Raw genomic sequence first — 18,083 nt, forward strand, 5'->3', positions numbered from 1 at the left:
CACTAAATCCTATATTGGACCATTGGTATTTGATTGGATCCCAAAATTCAAGGATCCTCGAAATACCAGTAATTTCACTTGCACACACTTCTCCACAAAAGATAGCTGCTCAAATATTGCAACCAGGGATCTGTCTCAAGCATACTGCATCAAGTAACTATCTCAGCTAAGCACAATCTTCCCTATTACTTACTCGGGACAGTGTCCAAGCAGCAGTCGTAATGATGGGAGGTCACCTTTGGCAGCAGCATAGTGCACAGGCAGAGCTCCGGTGTCTGTTGCTGCTGTTGGGTCACAGCCTCCACCTTTCAATAACCAATCTGTGATATCTTGATGCCCAAACCATGCTGCAAGGTGGAGGACCGTAGCTCCAGAACTGTCTTTATCCTGCAGAAATTGAGAAAGAAAACCTGTCAGTCTTTCAGCTCCACACCACATTTTAAAGCGATTTCCAAAATGGTAACCGAGGGCCTTGTTAGAATATTGTGCCCAGTTTTGTTCTGCTCACATGGTGAGAGGTATTGTAGCTTTGGATACAAAGGAATGTCACTAGATTAATTTCCAGATTGATGAATCATTGTTTTAAAGGAAAAATTAAAGAAGCAGGAACGTTACACTTTGGGGATAAACCGATTTGCAATAACATGTGTTTCTTCAATGCAAATTGGCTTAAACGCCATTGAAAAATTTAGATTGTTATTTGTAGAACGCGATCTTTCCCTACTTGTATTGGATATAACGCGATTCCAGCCACATTAGTTTAATTAGGGTGGCTACTGTGTGATTTTCTTATAATGCGAGATCACATGAGAACGAACTATCACATTATATCAGAGCTGACTGGTATATAGAGTTTGGGGTGATTTTATAGAAATCTATAAGGTGTTGGAAAGAACAGATTGTGTTGAGTTCATAGTTTATTCCAATTACAGGTCGTTCTGCTATAACACACGTTTCAATAATGCAAATTCGTTGTCACATGATTGAAGAATTGGGACACTGCTTCTATAACACAAACTTTTAAAGCGCATATTGTTTACAATGTGATTCCAGGCCCATTAGTATAATTACTGCTGCTTTATGCAACGTTCTTTTAACACAGGGTTGCTCGAAAACAGAACTGCCACGTTAGAGCAGAACTGACTGTAAATAGGTTCAGAAGGATAAGGACAACTATTTAAAGTTGACCGAGATCAGATCTCGGTTAGAGCTCAGAGAAAGGTTCTTTTTTCCAGTGTTTAGTGAATATAAAGTGAACATTACTTCAAAAGAAAAGTACGACTTGCATTCATACAGCAAATGTGATGTCTAAAAGCACTTTACATTTCAATGAAGTGCTTTTTGAAACATTATCAAGTCGGAAGCACAGAAAGTAATTTGAACTCAGCAAACTCCCATAAACAGGACTGAGATGATGACTGTTTTGGTTGAGAGATAAATATTAACAGGACACCAGAAATAACTTAGCTCCTCTTCTTTAAGATAATCCACCTCCCAAGCAGACAGGTGAGGCCTTGGTTTAACATTTCTTCCAAAAGGTGAAATTTTCCAAAGCTGTTAACCCAAAACAGATGCGTTAAGGTTTGAGTTTTTGGGTCAAGGCCGTGGTGTGAGACTTGAACCTGAAACCTTGTATTTTAGAATTAAGTCCACCAGCAACTAAGGCACAGCTTACACACATTCATTCCCAAGAGAAATCCTGGCCTCTTTCTGGCTAAGTCAAAGGCTACTTAATTTTAAAAAGATATTTTCATGTTCTCTCAGACTAGTTTCAATCACTGAAATGGAGTAGGAGAGGAATTTCCGAAAATCTTTCACCCCACCACATCCTAAAAGTGGTCAGAATTCTGACTTTTATTTGGAGCTTCCATGGTTATGGATGAGTTAATGAGTGCATATATTGTGAGGCTAATTGTGTGAGACATCTTGGATGAATCAGTACAGCTTTCTTTATCTGGCATGATTCCCATATTCATAATTCCCACCAAGCATGTTGAGTACTTCAGTACTTTTGACAGATTCTCAGTCCATGAAGCCAATTTTAAGTGGAATTAAGAAAAGTCATTGTGGCAATTAGTATAGCATCCTTTCATTTCTGAGACTAATGCAGATTGACAGAATGAGACTCCTTTCTCTTGTTCCCTCGAGCTATGGTCAGGAAAGAGACTGTCATTCACCTTCTCCTGAAATGAGCCTTTGCAAAGCAGATCTGAAAGAAGATTAAGGAGATTCATTCCAAACAGCTCTGTAATGTAAGACTCAGTGCTCGAGGGGCCAGTATCCTCAACTGCTACTGAAGGACCATCGACTTGATGAAACTTGCTGGTCTCCAGTGCAAAGACCTATCGATGACAAAATGTTGCAGACTGGCACATTCCAAGGTCGAGGACTACAAGCTCAGAGAGACACTGAGATTTGGGGCAGCTGTCACAGTGGGGAAACGATCACTGTGCAGATACTCTTCTGTCATAACAAGGGGCTGACAATTATGTAAAAACGTCTTGAGCCTTACGCACCAGGAACGTTGACATAAAATGTAAATGTGTATTGTGACCTATGTATGGAATTGCACTTTATGACAGGGAAAATCTGAATTTTTAAAAGTTTATTCACAAAATTTGGATGTCACTGGCAAGGCCAGTATTTATTGCCCATTCCTGAATGCCCAAAGGGCAGTTAAGAGTCAAACACATTGCTGTGGCGTCTGGAATCACAGGTAGACAAGACCATGTAAGAACACAGATTTCTTTCCCTAACGGATATTAGTGAACCAGATAAGTTTTTCCTGACATCAACAGTTTGATGGTCATCATGAGACTCTTAATCTGAATTTTTTAAAAACTAAGTTCACATTTCACCACCTGTTATGGTGGGGATTGAGCTCAGGTCCTCAGAACATTATCTGGGTCTGTAGATGAATATTCTAGTGATAATACCACTAGGCCATTGCCTTCCCAGTGTTATATAATGGACCTTTATAAATTTTATGAACAAAGCTTATGCCTGACAATAAACAATCTTCCCTCACTTGTGGCCATAACAAGCTTACAAAAGATACGTCAAAATAAAATAAGAAACTGAAGATCTGAAACAAAGACAGAAATTGGGAAGAAATTCAGCAGGTCTGGCAGCACCTGTGAAGACAGAGAGAGACAGGGTAAGTGTTTTGAATCCATTGTTCTGAAGAAGGGTCACTGGACTAACTCTGATCTCTCACTGTCAGATCTGCCAAGTTTCTCTAGCAATATCACTTTTTGTGACAACAGATAATTTTTGATATTTCAAGTTCTCATAGGCTCCACATCCACAGCACAATACTTCTCACAGGCTGGCAACTTCAATAATGATGAATAGTTGCCTCCTCCACTCCCAGTCTTTCTAAGAGGTCATTGAAAGCATCGTCAAGGAAGCAAGCATTGAACTTGCTTTTGAAAATTGTAGTAAAACAGTAGGAAAGCAAACAAAAAACTTGAGACACAGATTTAGGGCTCTCCCCTCATAGCAAGGATGACAGCAGTTCAAGTTGGAGGTTTATAAGATCAGAAGAGATACAGATAATGTTAATGGTAGGTGTCTTTTTCTGAGGGTGGAAGATTTCAAGACTTGCAGGCATATTTTAAAGTCAGAGGACAGAGATTTAAAAAAAAAACATGAGGGGTAATTTTTTTTACACAGAGGGTGGTTCATGTGTGGAATGAACTCCCTGAGGAAGTGGTGGGTATGGGTACAATTGTAATGCTTAAAAGACATTTGGTTAGACAGTAGACAATAGACAATAGGTGCAGGAGTAGGCCATTCTGCCCTTCGAGCCTGCACCACCATTCAATATGATCATGGCTGATCATCCTTAATCAGTATCCTGTTCCTGCCTTATCTCCATAACCCTTGATTCCACTATCCTTGAGAGCTCTATCCAACTCTTTCTTAAATGAATCCAGAGACTGGGCCTCCACTGCCCTTTGGGACAGAGCATTCCACACAGCCACCACTCTCTGGGTGAAGAAGTTTCTCCTTAACTCTGTCCTAAATGTCTACCCCGTATTTTTAAGCTGTGTCCTCTGGTTCGGCACTCACCCATCAGCAGAAACATGTTTCCTGCCTCCAGAGTGTCCAATCCTTTAATAATCTTATATGTCTCAATCCGATCCCCTCTCAGTCTTCTAAACTCAAGGGTATACAAGCCCAGTCGCTCCAGTCTTTCAGCGTAAGGTAGTCCCGCCATTCCAGGAATTGACCTCGTGAACCTACGCTGCACTCCCTCAATAGCCAGAATGTCTTTCCTCAAATTTGGAGACCAGAACTACACACAATACTCCAGGTGTGGTCTCACCAGGGCCCTGTACAGCTGCAGAAGAACCTCTTGCTTCTATACTCAATTCCTCTTGTTATGAAGGCCAGCATGCTACTAGCCTTCTTCACTACCTGCTGTACCTGCATGCTTACCTTCATTGACTGGTGTACAAGAACACCCAGATCTCTCTGTACTGCCCCTTTACCTAAATTGATTCCATTTAGGTAGTAATCTGCCTTCCTGTTCTTGCCACCAAAGTGGATAACCATATATTTATCCACATTAAACTGCATCTGCCATACAGCTGACCACTCACCTAACCTGTCCAGGTCACCCTGTAATCTCCTAACATCCTCCTCATATTTCACCCTGCGGTCCCAGCACTGATCCCTGTGGTACCCCACTGGTCACTGCCTGCCATTCCGAAATGGAGCCAATTACCACTACTCTTTGTTTCCTGTCAGCCAACCAATTTTCATTCCAAGTTAGTACTTTTCCCCCAATACCATGCGCCCTAATTTTGCTCACTAACCTCCTATGTGGGACTTTATCAAAAGCTTTCTGAAAGTCCAGGTACACTACATCTACTGGATCTCCCTTGTCTATCTTCAGAGTTACATCCTCAAAAAATTCCAGAAGATTAGTCAAGCATGATTTCCCTTCATAAATCTATGCTGACTCTGACCTATCCTGTTACTACTACTATCCAGATGTGTCGTAATTTCATCCTTTATAATAGACTCCAGCATCTTTCCCATCACTGAGGTCAGACTGACTGGTCTATAATTTCCTGCTTTCTCTCTCCCACCTTTTTTCAAAAGTGGTACAACATTAGCCACCATCCAATCTGCAGGATCTGATCCCGAATCTATCGAACTCTGGAAAATAATCACCAACGCATCCACAATTTCCCGAGCCACCTCCTTCAGTATCCTGGGATGTAGACCATCAGGCCCTGGGGACTTATCAGCCTTCAGACCTAACAGTCTCTCCAACAACAATTCCTGGCAAATATAAATTCCCTTAAGTTCAGGTCCTTCTGCCACTGTTACCTCGGGGAGATTGCTTGTGTCTTCCCCAGTGAACTCAGATCTGAAGTACCAATTCAATTCTTCTGCCATTTCTTTGTTCCCCGTAATATATTAAATACATGAATAGGAAGGATTTGGGCCAAAAACAGGAATGTTGGACTAGTTTAGTTTGGGATTATGGTCAGCATGGACTGGTTGTGCTGAATGATCTGTTTCCGTGCTGTATGACTCTTGACAAGAACTTGCACGTACAGTCGCTGTTGTACTGCAGCTATTACAGAGTTCTGGCTGACCTGGAAAGTCTCTCAGTCTTACCTCTTGCCACAGGTATGTCAGAAGGATTTAAACATTAATAAATAGCCTGTTTTGTCACAATATGACACACTGTCCAAGGTATTCAATTCCTGAGGCGAGTCTCGAACCTGGAGCTTCTGGCCCAGAGGTAAAGATATTATCACCAACTCACAAAGACCTCCAGAAAAAATATATTGGTACAATCACATTCTGAAATTTAGTGTCAGTGAGTAGCAGAATCTCAAGGGATGGAGCATCCATTCATTTATTCCAGTTATATCAACATGATCTATGCAAAATTGGTTGAACTAAAGATGTGGAATTCTAAATGTAATTGAGCTATAACCAAAGTTACTTGCATATACCTTCCATGGTATTGATGTAATATTCAATGTGCTTCAACAAGGCTTTGCTACAAAACTGGCCCTACCTGCAGGTCGATATCACTAGATTCCACCAACTGTGCTAGTTTGGAAATACTTTTTAAAATCTTCTTTCGATAGTAGGCGTGTTTACTTACTTTGCTGAGTAAACTGACTAGTGTACACTAGTTTAACTGTTAAACTGTACAGTGTAGGTTGTTAAAGTGGAATACCACCGCCCACAGATGACCCACCTTTAGAAGCTCAATTAGGGAATGGCAACAGATGGTGGCTCAGCACATCCTGAAAATATTTTTCTTTTGAAAAAGTCAGCAATTTTAATTCAGATTACTAAAGACTGGACACTCCTTTGAAAATATTTATTTTGGTGATAAGTTCATTTTTAGCCACACTGATAAAACTGCACCCAGCTACCAATCTTAAATACACTAAGGAATATTTTATCATGGAAAAAATGAAATAATAGTGTTCTGGTACACTGGTTAATGGAAAAGATTACATTTGTGATAACTTGTATTAATCTTATTGAAAGCCCGAACTGCTACACAGCCACAGTAATGTTTGGTGCACTTTGAGTGTAATTTCTTGATTGCATCCGAAGCAGAAACTTGGAATGTAAATTAGAGGTCAAGGGCCAATTCAGTACAAACCAAAGTGGCCAATACTAATTCCAACGTCATCCTGGGGCTCTCACTGACCACATCCTCCGGGACCTCACTTAGTACCACTCAGTATCAGTTATTACATCTCCAGGCAACCTCACCCAGAGCCACTCAGTAAGAATGATCACATCCTCCGAGCAATCTGACTACAAATCAGATTACTAGATCCTCAGGGCACTTGCACTCAGCTCCCTGCTGCTGACAAGTCAGTCCATAACACTAGATCCAGGCTGCATTTACACTGTAAATGCGATGTTGTTACGAAAGCAAACCACCTCAGAGGGCTTTAGAGATAAGGCCATAGAATTGGAGGGTATGATATCTAATAGCACCTGGCACAACATCCCACACTGTAACTGTGCCCCACCTTAAATTCACAACTCTTCCACAAGCACTGTAGACACATGCACATGTAGACACATACAAACTCAGTGTTTAATGGGCATGCTATTGTATTAAAATGCCCATACTCCACTACCTAGATGTGCTCTCTAGTCTACCAATATGCTGATGCTATACTGTTGCATCGACTGTAATCCACTTTAACTAAATATAGATGCCTCTAAATCTGCTGTAACACTGCAGCTGTTTATTGCTGGATTACACAAAGCAAATGTTCAACTCATGCCTGGTAGCTCTTCATCACTCAGTCAAATGAGCAGAAGCAAAAAGCCAATGCATTATACTTCAATTATGACGATATGCCATTTATTAAAATGAAGTAAGTCTTAGACTGTTTCAAGCAATTTTGAAATATTACCCCCTATTTTTAAAATGGCTTTGTCTTTCAGGCATTGCTCAGTTGGTGGCATTTTTGCCTCTGAATCTGAAGGTTGTGATTTTAAATGTCACTTGAATATAATAAGTGAAGCTAACACTCTAATGGAGTGCAGTATTGTCAGAGGTGCTAGGTGTTAACCTACGGGTCCCATCTGTCCTCTCAGGTGATTCCTGGCACTTGCCCCGTCGATTATTTTTCTCAACCTGCCTTCTCCCTGTAACCTTTGATCCCCTTACAAAAAGCAGGTAAATATTCCTCAGTGTCCTAGCCAATATTATCCCTCAACCAACATTCTGATTATTTGTCATTTATCACATTGTTGGGCGAGTTTGCTGTACACATATTAGGTGCCACATTTTCTACACTTCCACAGTGGCTATATTTCAAAAAGTATTTCAATGGCTGTAAAGCATTCTGGAACTTCTGATGATCATGAACTTTGCCACATAAATACTTGTCTTATTTGTCTTCAAAATTAACTTTGGGCACATCCATTTTTATAAGCGGAGTTATTGCTTTTGCTGATATGCTAGTTTGACCATGTATTAGTAATTGTAAATAGATCACTCACTGTGTTTACTCTTAATTACTCTTAAACTACTCCTCAAGCTCGTCGTTGGAAGGACACTATCTTAAAGGCACTACACGTATGCTGGTTAGTGCTATTGAGAAACCACAGTCTTACCAAAGCATAGGGCTGCTCTCTCATTACAGAAACCTGACGGTGGTTTAAGCCAAGGGTCGCCACAGGCAGGAGGGGAGATTAAGAAGGAGAGTTCTTCATGGTAACCTCAAACAGTGTGGGAATGGAGCCCACGCTGTTTATGTACTCTGCTTCGCAAACCAGCCAGCCAGCCAACTGAGCTAGCTGAACCCCAGTGAGCCAAACATCTTAAATTCAATAGTTCAAGTGTGCAAACAGACGTTTCTCAGTCATAATGGCACACACATTACTTCATGCACACTCTCACCACCAACACCTACCCAACTCTATGGGGTAATCACTTGGACATATAGTTAAATGAGCTAGGATTATCCAGTAAATTTTATTCCTTTTATTACATTTTTTCTCAAAAGTGGTGAGTTTTCAACAAGTTAAAAGATTAAATTGATTCTCTAACTCAAATAATTTGTGAGACAATAACAAATCAAAACCTGTTAACATTTTTTTGGAACAAGTCAGTTACAATATTTAACTTTCTGGCATTCCTGCCTCATGTGGCAATGTTGTAATAAGCCACTCTGAAGAAGGGTCACTAGACTCAAAACATTGACTCTGCTTTCTCTCCACAGATGCTGCCAGACCTGCTGAGTTTTCCTGTTTTCTGTTTTTTCTGTTTTTCTCTCTGACTTCCAGCATCAGCAATTAATTGTTTTTTTTTGTAAAAAACTATAGTCAGTGCACCAGGACATATGGAACTCAAATGAAAACATGTAAAAATATCATTAAGATCTTGACAAGACCTCAAATAGATTCCAATTAGTCATGTGTTTGCCATTTGATCCCAGGGGAATCTCTCAACAATTCCAATGACGTCAGCAACGAGTAGAAATGTTAATTTCATGGGAGCAATATTCTGGTGTTTTCTGATGCTTATTAAATAACTATGCACACGAAACAAATTGCAATATCTCCCAGATGATGGTCAGATTCCTTATGCATATTTCCTACTCTCTAATTTTCCTGCTCTCTTAATGGTTTCTCTGTAAGCTTTCATGTTGAGCGTGAACACGCACCAAGGAGGCTGAGAAATTGCTCCAGTATTTCATCCTTGGCTTCAACAACCTTGAGAATGTAATCTGCGCTGACACAGCCAGTACCACCACAAAGGAGTGCCAATCATTCAGATGAGACCTTAAACAAAGGCTCCATCTGCCCTATCAAGTGGTATTAAACATTGCTTGGCATCATTCCATAGGAAATTAGGGAGTTCTCCCCAGTATTCTGACCAATATTTATCCCTCATCCAACATCATGATAAACAGATTACTGGATCAAAATTGAACTTCTGTAAATACTACAACAATAATTACACTTTAACAATATTTCAACAATTGCAAACCCTCAAGGGTTTCCTGAGTTTATAAAAGAAGCTACATAAATGCAATCTCATTTTTTTCTTATTGATGTTCTTAAATTGGCCCTGCCACTGAAAGCTTACAGCCCTGACTCAGGATTGATTTCCAACAGAAACTACAGATATGAAAGCTGATTTCTCTAGTATACAATCCCCACAAGTAAAGCCTTACCCAGTATGAGTTTGTGGTTACACTTGCCTGTGATTTCCTTCATTGAATAAAGAAACTCTCAATTTCCAGATATGTGCTGCCAGTGGGTAAAATGTCTAGCCTGTTCTCAGCTTAGGAGTAAGTCATTCATCCCTTGTCATTCTGACTAATCATGACAATATTATCTTTTTTTTTGCGGAAGTGTCACTCAATCTAAAACATTAACTTTGATTTCTCTTCACAGATGCTGAGCTTTTCCAACAGTTACTATTCTTGTCTCTGATTTACAGCATCCATAGTTCTTTCAGTACCTGTCCTTTTCTGTGTCCTCAATCTCATACACCATATATTGTTACAGTTTTCCAGTCATTATACATCTGTTAATAGGAGATAAAGACATTGAAAGAAAGGCTTGGAATGATAGTTGTATTACAGGAAACACAGGAACCATGTTGGGCACACCAAGCTCCGACAAACAAGTTCACGATGATAAAATTTGCTTTAAGTTTTTAGGAATGTATTTAACTGTGTGATGTCAGCATTGACGGCTTGGCCAGATTTGTTGTCCATCCCTAAAAGGCACTGGGTTTGGTTTAGATGTAGGTTGAGGAATAAATATTGATTTGCTATATTCATATTGTTTCTATATTTCATATTTTGTTTTATAAATAAGAACTGGGATCTTTAAAGTTCAGCTGTGGGGGAAATTGGACCCTCTGCTGAAGAGAAATACCATCTCCAATTGTGCAATATTCCAGCACTTTGCACTGTAAAAAGGAAAACATTTCGACAATTGTGTTTTCAGTCCGACTGAGTTACGGAGAGGTTTGTCATGTGTTTTATGTGTAGGCCGCACTGCTTCTAATCGAGCGAAGTCATAATATCCCATCGGGATTTCAATAACAAAATATGTTGTGAAATCTAAAAAGTGTTCCAGGCACAACAGGTAAGCAGTCACTATTGTTGCTTTCACTAGCAACATTGAGCAGACTACAATGGGAATGGGAGAAAGACCATTCAGCCCATCAAGTCTATTCAAAGGGAAAATAAATTACAATCAATCCCACACACTTTGCAGCTGAATCATTACCCTTCCTGTGCCATACATTTATACTGTCCTGACATATTACTGGCCATTTTCAACAGCAAGAGTGGCATGATTGGCATCTAAATGTTCAAAACACTTTTATCTATAAAAACCACAGGCCCTGCTGGAACTGAGGCATTTGCACTCCTGGCTCACAGCACTAGAGATCCAGGTTCAATTCCAGCCTTGGGTAACTATCTGTGTGGAGTTTGCACGTTCTTCCTGTGTCTGCGTGGGTTTCCTCTGTGTGCTCTGGCTTTTTCCCACAGTCAAAGATGTGCAGGTTAGGTGGATGGGCTGTGCTAAATTGTCCAGGGATATGTAGGTTAGGTGGATTGACCATGGGAAATGCAGAGTTATAGGGTAAGGGTGTGAATCTGGATAGGATGCTCTTTGACAAATTGGTGTGGACTCATTGGGCTGAATGGCTTCGTTCCACACTGTAGGAATTCCATGCTTGTTGCTTTTGCATATTATCAGCACAGTAGCAACAAGGGACAGCGTACAATGCTGCTTTGATATTGTGGATAGACCTGCAGATTGGCACAACTCTTATTCCCAGATGAAAGGTCAACAGCTGCTGACCAGCAGCAGTCTACCCCTGAAGATGGCACAGAACTAATTTTGCTTATATTAGCGTGTTTGTGACTTTGCTGCCATCACATAAATTATGCAGAAATAGTTATAATTGTCAATAATTCCAACCTACAAAATAAACCTGTCCTCCATGGCTCAGTCAGTGATGCTCTTACCTTTGACACAAAAGGTGATCAGGCTGTGCCCCACTCTGGAAACCTGAGGCTGTGTTTGGGGCCTACACTCCCACCTCCAATACCGAGGGAGTACTGACTATCAGATGAGAATGTAAACTAAGGCCCTGGCTTCTATCCATGGTGGATGTGAAAGCTCCCATTACAATACACTGGAGAAGAGCAGATTAACCCCAGCCTTCTGGTCAACAATTAAGCCTCCACCAAAATCAACAAAGCAGAATATCTGGCAATTATCACATTTTTTTCTTTGTAGGAATTGGCTGTGTGCACATTGGCTACTGGGCCAATGGCATTTTACAACAGCAACTACTTCTCCTAAGTTTCTAATTGACTATTTTAGGACATCCCAAGGTTGTGAAAGAGACTTTATAAAAACAAGTCGTTTTTACGTCTGACCCAATAAAACTGAGGTGTACAAAGTGCCATACAATGAGATTTAAAAATATATATCTATTCTGTAAGTTAAACTTTTCTGTTTCATTTCCCTTTACTCTCCCTTCCTCATGCACACTATGGTGAATGGTGATAATACTGGAGAATATCACATGTCCTTCACGGGAGTCACCCAGGTCTGAACAAAGATAGAACAAAGGCTGAGAAACATACTTCAATCCCAAATGCACTAATGTGCATGTCTCACACTGCCTTAAGATGCTGAATGAGTAATAAATTAAGCACGTTAGCTTCCACTGTCTAAATACTTTTCACATAGTATCTCAACAACTAGTGATAATACAACTCCAGCTGAGATTTGAAGATATGATTTGAAAGGATAGATCTGTCCCATTGTGCTTCACTTTCCCTAATTATTTTCTCACCTCCCTTTTAATGTTTTCTTTCCTTGAGGTCTGCTTAGTGTCTTTTTTGCTAAGCTGAGGGAATGTTGCTGTTGAGAAACAGAATGCTTTTGTATTGGAATCGCTCAGTGTCGGCATCAAACACTCCAAGGACAGGTTTGGTGCAAATTAAAGCTGGTAGAAAAGAGGAATAGGCTATTCAGCCCTTTGAGTTTCTTTCTCCATCCCATACAGGTCATGTACCTTAACGCTATGTACTTATCATGGTTTCATGCTCTCTCAAGAAAACTTACAGATGCTGCAAATCTGAAAACAAACACAGAATGCTGGAGAAACTCCAGCATCTGTGGAGAGAGAAACTGAGTTTATATTTTGACCCCAATATTACTCTTCTTTAGACTCGAAACATTAACTGTTTCTCTCTTCACAGATGCTGTCGGACCTGCCAGAGTGGCTGATAGAGTTTAATTTGGATAAATGTGAGGTACTGCATCTTAGTCAAACAAACAATGGCAGGACTTATACAATTAAAAGTAGAGTCTTGGGTGGTGCTCTAGAACAGAGAGACCTAGGGTTCTTAGAAATTTGCATCACAGGTAGACAGGGTGGTTAAGAAGGCCTTTAGCATGCTTGTCTTCATTGCTCAGACTTTCAAGTGTCGAGTTGGGACATCATGTTGAGGTTGCACAGGATGTTGGTGAAGCCTCCTCCGGAATACTGTGTCCAGTTCTGGTCATCCTGTTATAGGAAGGATATTACTAAGGAGACGGTTCAGAAAAGATTCACCAGGATGTTACCAGGATTGGAAGGTTTGAGTTTTAGGGAGAGGCTGAATAGGCTGGGACTTTTTTCATTGGAGCGAAGGAGGTTGAGAGGTAACCTTATAGAGATTTACAAAATCATGAGGGGTATAAATAAGGGGAAAGGCAAGGATTTCAAAACTTGGCATATTTTTAAGGTGAGATGAGAAAGATTTTAAAAAGACAGGGAGCGATTCTTTTTGTCTTACACAGAGAGTGATCCATGTGTGGATTGAACATCCAAAGGAAGTGGTGGATGCAGGTACAATTACAATTTTAAAATACATTTGGATAAGTACATTAATAAGAAATATTTGTAGGGATAATGGCCAAGTGCAGGCGGATGGGACTAGTTTAGTTTGGAATCATGGTCAGCATGGACTGGTTGGACTGAGTTGTAGGTTTCCATGCTATATGACTCTATGACGTGCTGAGGTTCTCCAACATTCTGTGTTTGTACCGTATCCCCTCAAATTTGACAGAAACAACTCCCCACTGCCTTAAAAGCTATTGGATGGGTGGCTTTTTTTGGGGAGGGGGGGTAAAGAGAGTTCTGGACAATTTGTTGGTCTTCAGCACCAAGTGGAGATCACCACCCCATCCAGTTCCAGTGTGAAAACTCTGTTCCCCACAACAGCCATCCCATGGACATAATCAATTTGTCACTGAAGCAGTTCAGATTTGTACAATAGGACCATCCCAAAAACAATATTCCTTTCTCCTTACAGCAGTGGAAGAAGGAAATTTTAGTTTCATAAAGACAGCTGAGTTTTGGCCCCAGGCACAAAAGACCAATGTTTAAACTCAGGCACTTTTAATAATTCTGAATCACTGTTGTTTTGTAACTAAACCAATTGTAAAGGACTTAATCCTACTTTAAGAACAACACAGAAAGAAATCTGTTACAAACACACTCAGAGCAGGATTGTTCCTTTGAGCTTCTGAACCCTAATGTCAGATTCAAATGTGAGTCAGAAAGCATGCTGTACAGGAAACAATGATTCTGATTTTTCCTGGGATGGCCAGCTCGCAGCCCACTCAAAGACCATAGGTCGACTCTCAGGGCTGGATGGTCACTCATCAGCCTTTCAGCTTGAAGGACATAATGAAAGGTGAGTAAGGAAGAAGGCACTTCAAATTAGAGACACCCTCTCTCCAATCTCTTAGTCTAAATTAAAATTAATTTTTACACCAGGTTTTGGGGGTTGGGGTTTGGGTGAGGGGGTAAGGCCATTCCTCCAATGGATGGTCGTTGGTTCCTGCTGCACCCAGAAAAGCTCAGAGGGCCAGCCCAACCTGCCCAACCTTTTGCATTTTCCTTGTGGCCATTAACAAGATGGATTGGTTACTGGCTGCATGCAGGTTGCAACCCTCACCTCCCCCCTCTTTCAAAAGTAGTTCCAAACAGAACAGAGTCGGGAGAGCTCGCAGCATTATTTTTAAGAGAGGGGCTGAAAATTAAGGCTGAAGTTTTTTTAAACCAACAGCAGTAACTTTCAGATGTCTTAGTGCCCCTGGGAATGTGGAAAATGTGTGTAAGAGGCAGGAAGTCTGATTCCTCTGTAAATCTCATTCATAATGATGAGATGTGTGTACCACTTAAGAATTGATGAGAAAAAGATTTTCTATTTAAATCTCTTAACAACAAGCATTTTTAGGTCTGTTAAATGTATATACAGTATACATTAAATCCAACTAGTTAGAATGTTGAACTTGGTACTGCAATGGACTAGAAAAGGTGAAAAGCAAAAATGTATTTAAGTGCAAACTTGATAAACATCTTAAGGTGGAAAAGAACAGGATATTTTGTTGGGTTAAACAAGGAGAGAGGAGGTTTGGAAGGAACAGGAACACCAGCATGGATCAGATGGGCTGAATGGTCGGCTCTATGTTGGGAATATGAAGTTATTCAATGTAGTTCATAACCATTGCATATTCTTCAACTAAGAGTGTTTTTTTTAATTGTCCAATTTAACATTAATCATTCTCCTCAAGTCATCTTAGTTTTGAGAAAAAGGTGGGAATAAATGATAAAAGATAGAGAAATTAGAAAATAATAGAGGCATGAAGATGAAAACATGACAGAAAGGCAAACGGAAAGTTCACAGAGAAAATGAAAAAGAAGAGGGAAATTGCAAAAGATATAGGAAAAACGATTCATTGTTAGGAATGATAGAGGCACATTAATAAGGAACATGAGGGGAGGAAGAAAATCATTTACAGGGGAGTTGAAGGACTCACATGGGGACCACAGCAATTCAGTTCATCAGAGCAGAGGATTGCAATGGAGATTAACAGGATAGAAAGGAGATATAAAGTGAGGTGTTGAATTAACATAGAAAAATGTAACACTCAAGCAAATACTCCAAACATCAGTGAAATGCAGGGTTTAGGTCAGAGTGGTGCTGGAAAAGCACAGCAGGTCAGGCAGCATCCGAGGAGCAGGAAAATCAACGTTTCATCAGGGCTTCTGCCCGAAACGACGATTCTCCTGCTCCTCGGATGCTGCCTGACCTGCTGTGCTTTTCCAGCACCACTCTAATCTAAACTCTGGTTTCCAGCATCTGCAGTCCCCACTTTTGCAACAGTGAAATGCAGGTGAACAAAACATCAAGACTGAAAGCGGCAGGCAATAATATGAAGAATATAAGTGAACGGTTCCTCAGTTTTTCCCATTTTCCATTGCAGCGTAAGGGGCTTACTTGTGACAACAAAGTCCAGAAGTTTCAATCTTATCAAAAATCTTGTGTTTTTTTTGTACTTTACAAGGCAAAATCAGATTAAATGGAGATCGGGGAATAACTATCTAACTTCTGATGTTTGTAACTCTGAAGTTCACACAGGCTCCATCAGGACATAGTTCACCTCTACTCAGTACATTTTGAGAAAATGTGTTGGTAACAGTTAAAATTATCACGAAGCACATTAAACTCTGTGCATCTAATTTGGCGGTTGGATATGAATCACCACAGTTGGTCTTTACCCTGAATATGGTTTTGCTACTAGTCACGGGAAACATAAGGACACCAGAAGGGATTTATTCCTGTCAATAGATATCATTGCAATAAAAAAAAAGTTAGTGCCATATGATGGCAACATTTCGGAAAAGTTTGGAGGACATTTCCTCACCCAGTGAGCCTTATTCCTGGAATCAGTTTTCAACTCTTGATGCCCCTTCCATGTCCCACTCCAACTTTACTATGACTGCATCGACACCCTATTGCCCCACTCCACAGCCCCATTGGCCCAGATACTTTACCTTTGCCCCGGCTCCAATCCCATTCACCCCCCCCCCCCCCCCCACTCCTGCCTCAGTTTCCACTGTATTTCCCCCTGGTGCTGCCACCCCGATCCCGCCCCTCCTCATTGCTCCCCTCCCCAGTTCATGCCCGGCTGAGCCAAGCCCAAGCCTTCTCTCCAAACCAACCCCCCCCCCCCCCCCCCCAGTTGTCCCGTCTACCTGGATGTTGCAGCCCCCCGAAGCGAGCAGCCACTGCAGACAGAGCAAATTCCCGGTGGCCGCCGCATCGTGCGCCGGAGTTGCCCCGTTCTTGGCTTTCTTGTTGCCGGGGAGCTTCGCCTCTTCCACCAGGAATTTCAAGGCGCTCAGTTTGCCGCAGCGGGCGGCGTGGTGGACCGGGGACGCTCCGAGATGGTCGGTGACCCTCTCCTGGATCAAGCCCTTTCTCTGTAATTCCTGCAGCGCCAGCAGGTCCCCGTTCTTGGCTGCGACCAGCGAGCGGTCCAAAACCATTTTAGGAGGTTTCCCTTCCTCAAATCATTTATTCCCGGATTGTCTTGACCTCTTTCACTTTCTTTGGCGTGACCATTTTACACAGCCGCCTGCTCCTTTACAAATCCCACTGGGCTGAACCATGGTGAATATTTAATGACAGGAGATTTGAATAATCCATGAGAGAGAGAGAGAGAGAGGGAGGGAGGCGGCACTAGGTTGGGAAACGGTGTGGGAATCGAGAAACGCTACACTTATCAGAAACTGCCTGGAATTTACTGAGACTCATCAGGAGCCAGTTAGAGGCAAGATTCTAAACGCGGCTAAGTTCAATTTTGTTTCATTTAACTGCCTTTTACCAATAGATGGTTGTAAACAACAAAACCAAAATGTCTGTGGATGTTGCAAACCCAAAACAAAAGCAGAAATAGCTGGAGAAACTCAGCAGGTCTGGCAGCGTCTGTGGAGAGAAAGCAGAGTGAACGTTTCGGGTCCAGTGACCCTTCTTCAGAAGTGATTGTGGCTGGGAAATGGTTGGTGTGTATGCTGAAGATGGGGGGGGGGGGGTGAGAGAGGCCGAGGGGCTGCAGGTAGGAGTCAACCATAGGATGGAGCTCACAGAGAGAGAGAACAGTTGGGCAAAAGGAATGGGTGAATCAATAGCTGCTACTGGGGTACTGTTAGTGGCTGACAATGGGTTGTTAATAGTAGGAGGACATGTGACAACAAGGCTTAGCGTGCCAGACCTGCTGTGTTTCTCCTGCAAAACCCGTTCTTAAATGTGCAGAGGTTTAGTGGGGCTTGCACATGTGCCTCCTGGCTCAGTGGTTGTGACACTACCTCTTCAACGCCCTCTCCCCACCCAATCCTGGTGCAATATTCACTCTGAATTGAACAGCAACAGATAGTTCAGTTGAGGTGAAAGAATTGCATTCATTCAGCTTAATGGGAAATAGATCATCTCCAGTCCATGCTGATGGTTCTGAACGTTTTAGGAAAATAAATTCTGCTACCAGCAAGGGTGTTTCTAACCCGGCAATTTTGAAATACATGTCCTAAAATTCAAATCTGCCCCACAACCTGTCCCACCCCTCCCACCATGGTCCAGTCTATCCCAGTAACCTCCACTTTGATGGTCCTTTAGCCACTGCTCTTCCCCCAAATTCTTCATTTCTCCAACTCTGAACCTCTGTGCATTCCTTCACCACTGGTAGTCAAGTTG

At 41.5% G+C, this 18,083-nt stretch overlaps 1 protein-coding gene across 4 annotated transcripts in view; it reads right to left on the bottom strand.

The window, feature by feature from the left end:
• The window catches only part of espn (espin), a 167,979-nt gene extending 150,769 nt beyond the window's left edge, over positions 1–17,210 (bottom strand). For 2 of the 4 annotated variants that reach the window (XM_087980336.1, XM_043676084.2), the window contains exons 1-2: positions 16,589–17,208; positions 194–387 (exon numbers count right to left, since the gene is read on the bottom strand). In XM_087980336.1, the coding sequence (XP_087836462.1) occupies positions 194–387; positions 16,589–16,882 (488 nt within the window). In that variant the 5' untranslated portion in view covers positions 16,883–17,208. Of the gene's footprint in view, positions 1–193; positions 388–16,588 lie in introns of all 4 variants that reach the window. The other 2 variants (XM_043676086.2, XM_043676085.2) reach the window with 2 other exon arrangements.
• Positions 17,211–18,083: the final 873 nt, after the last annotated feature.

Source organism: Chiloscyllium plagiosum, unplaced genomic scaffold, assembly GCF_037043375.1.
Source record: "Chiloscyllium plagiosum isolate Xiang-an unplaced genomic scaffold, Cpla_swu_hap1 HiC_scaffold_37, whole genome shotgun sequence".
Lineage (NCBI taxonomy): Eukaryota > Metazoa > Chordata > Chondrichthyes > Orectolobiformes > Hemiscylliidae > Chiloscyllium > Chiloscyllium plagiosum.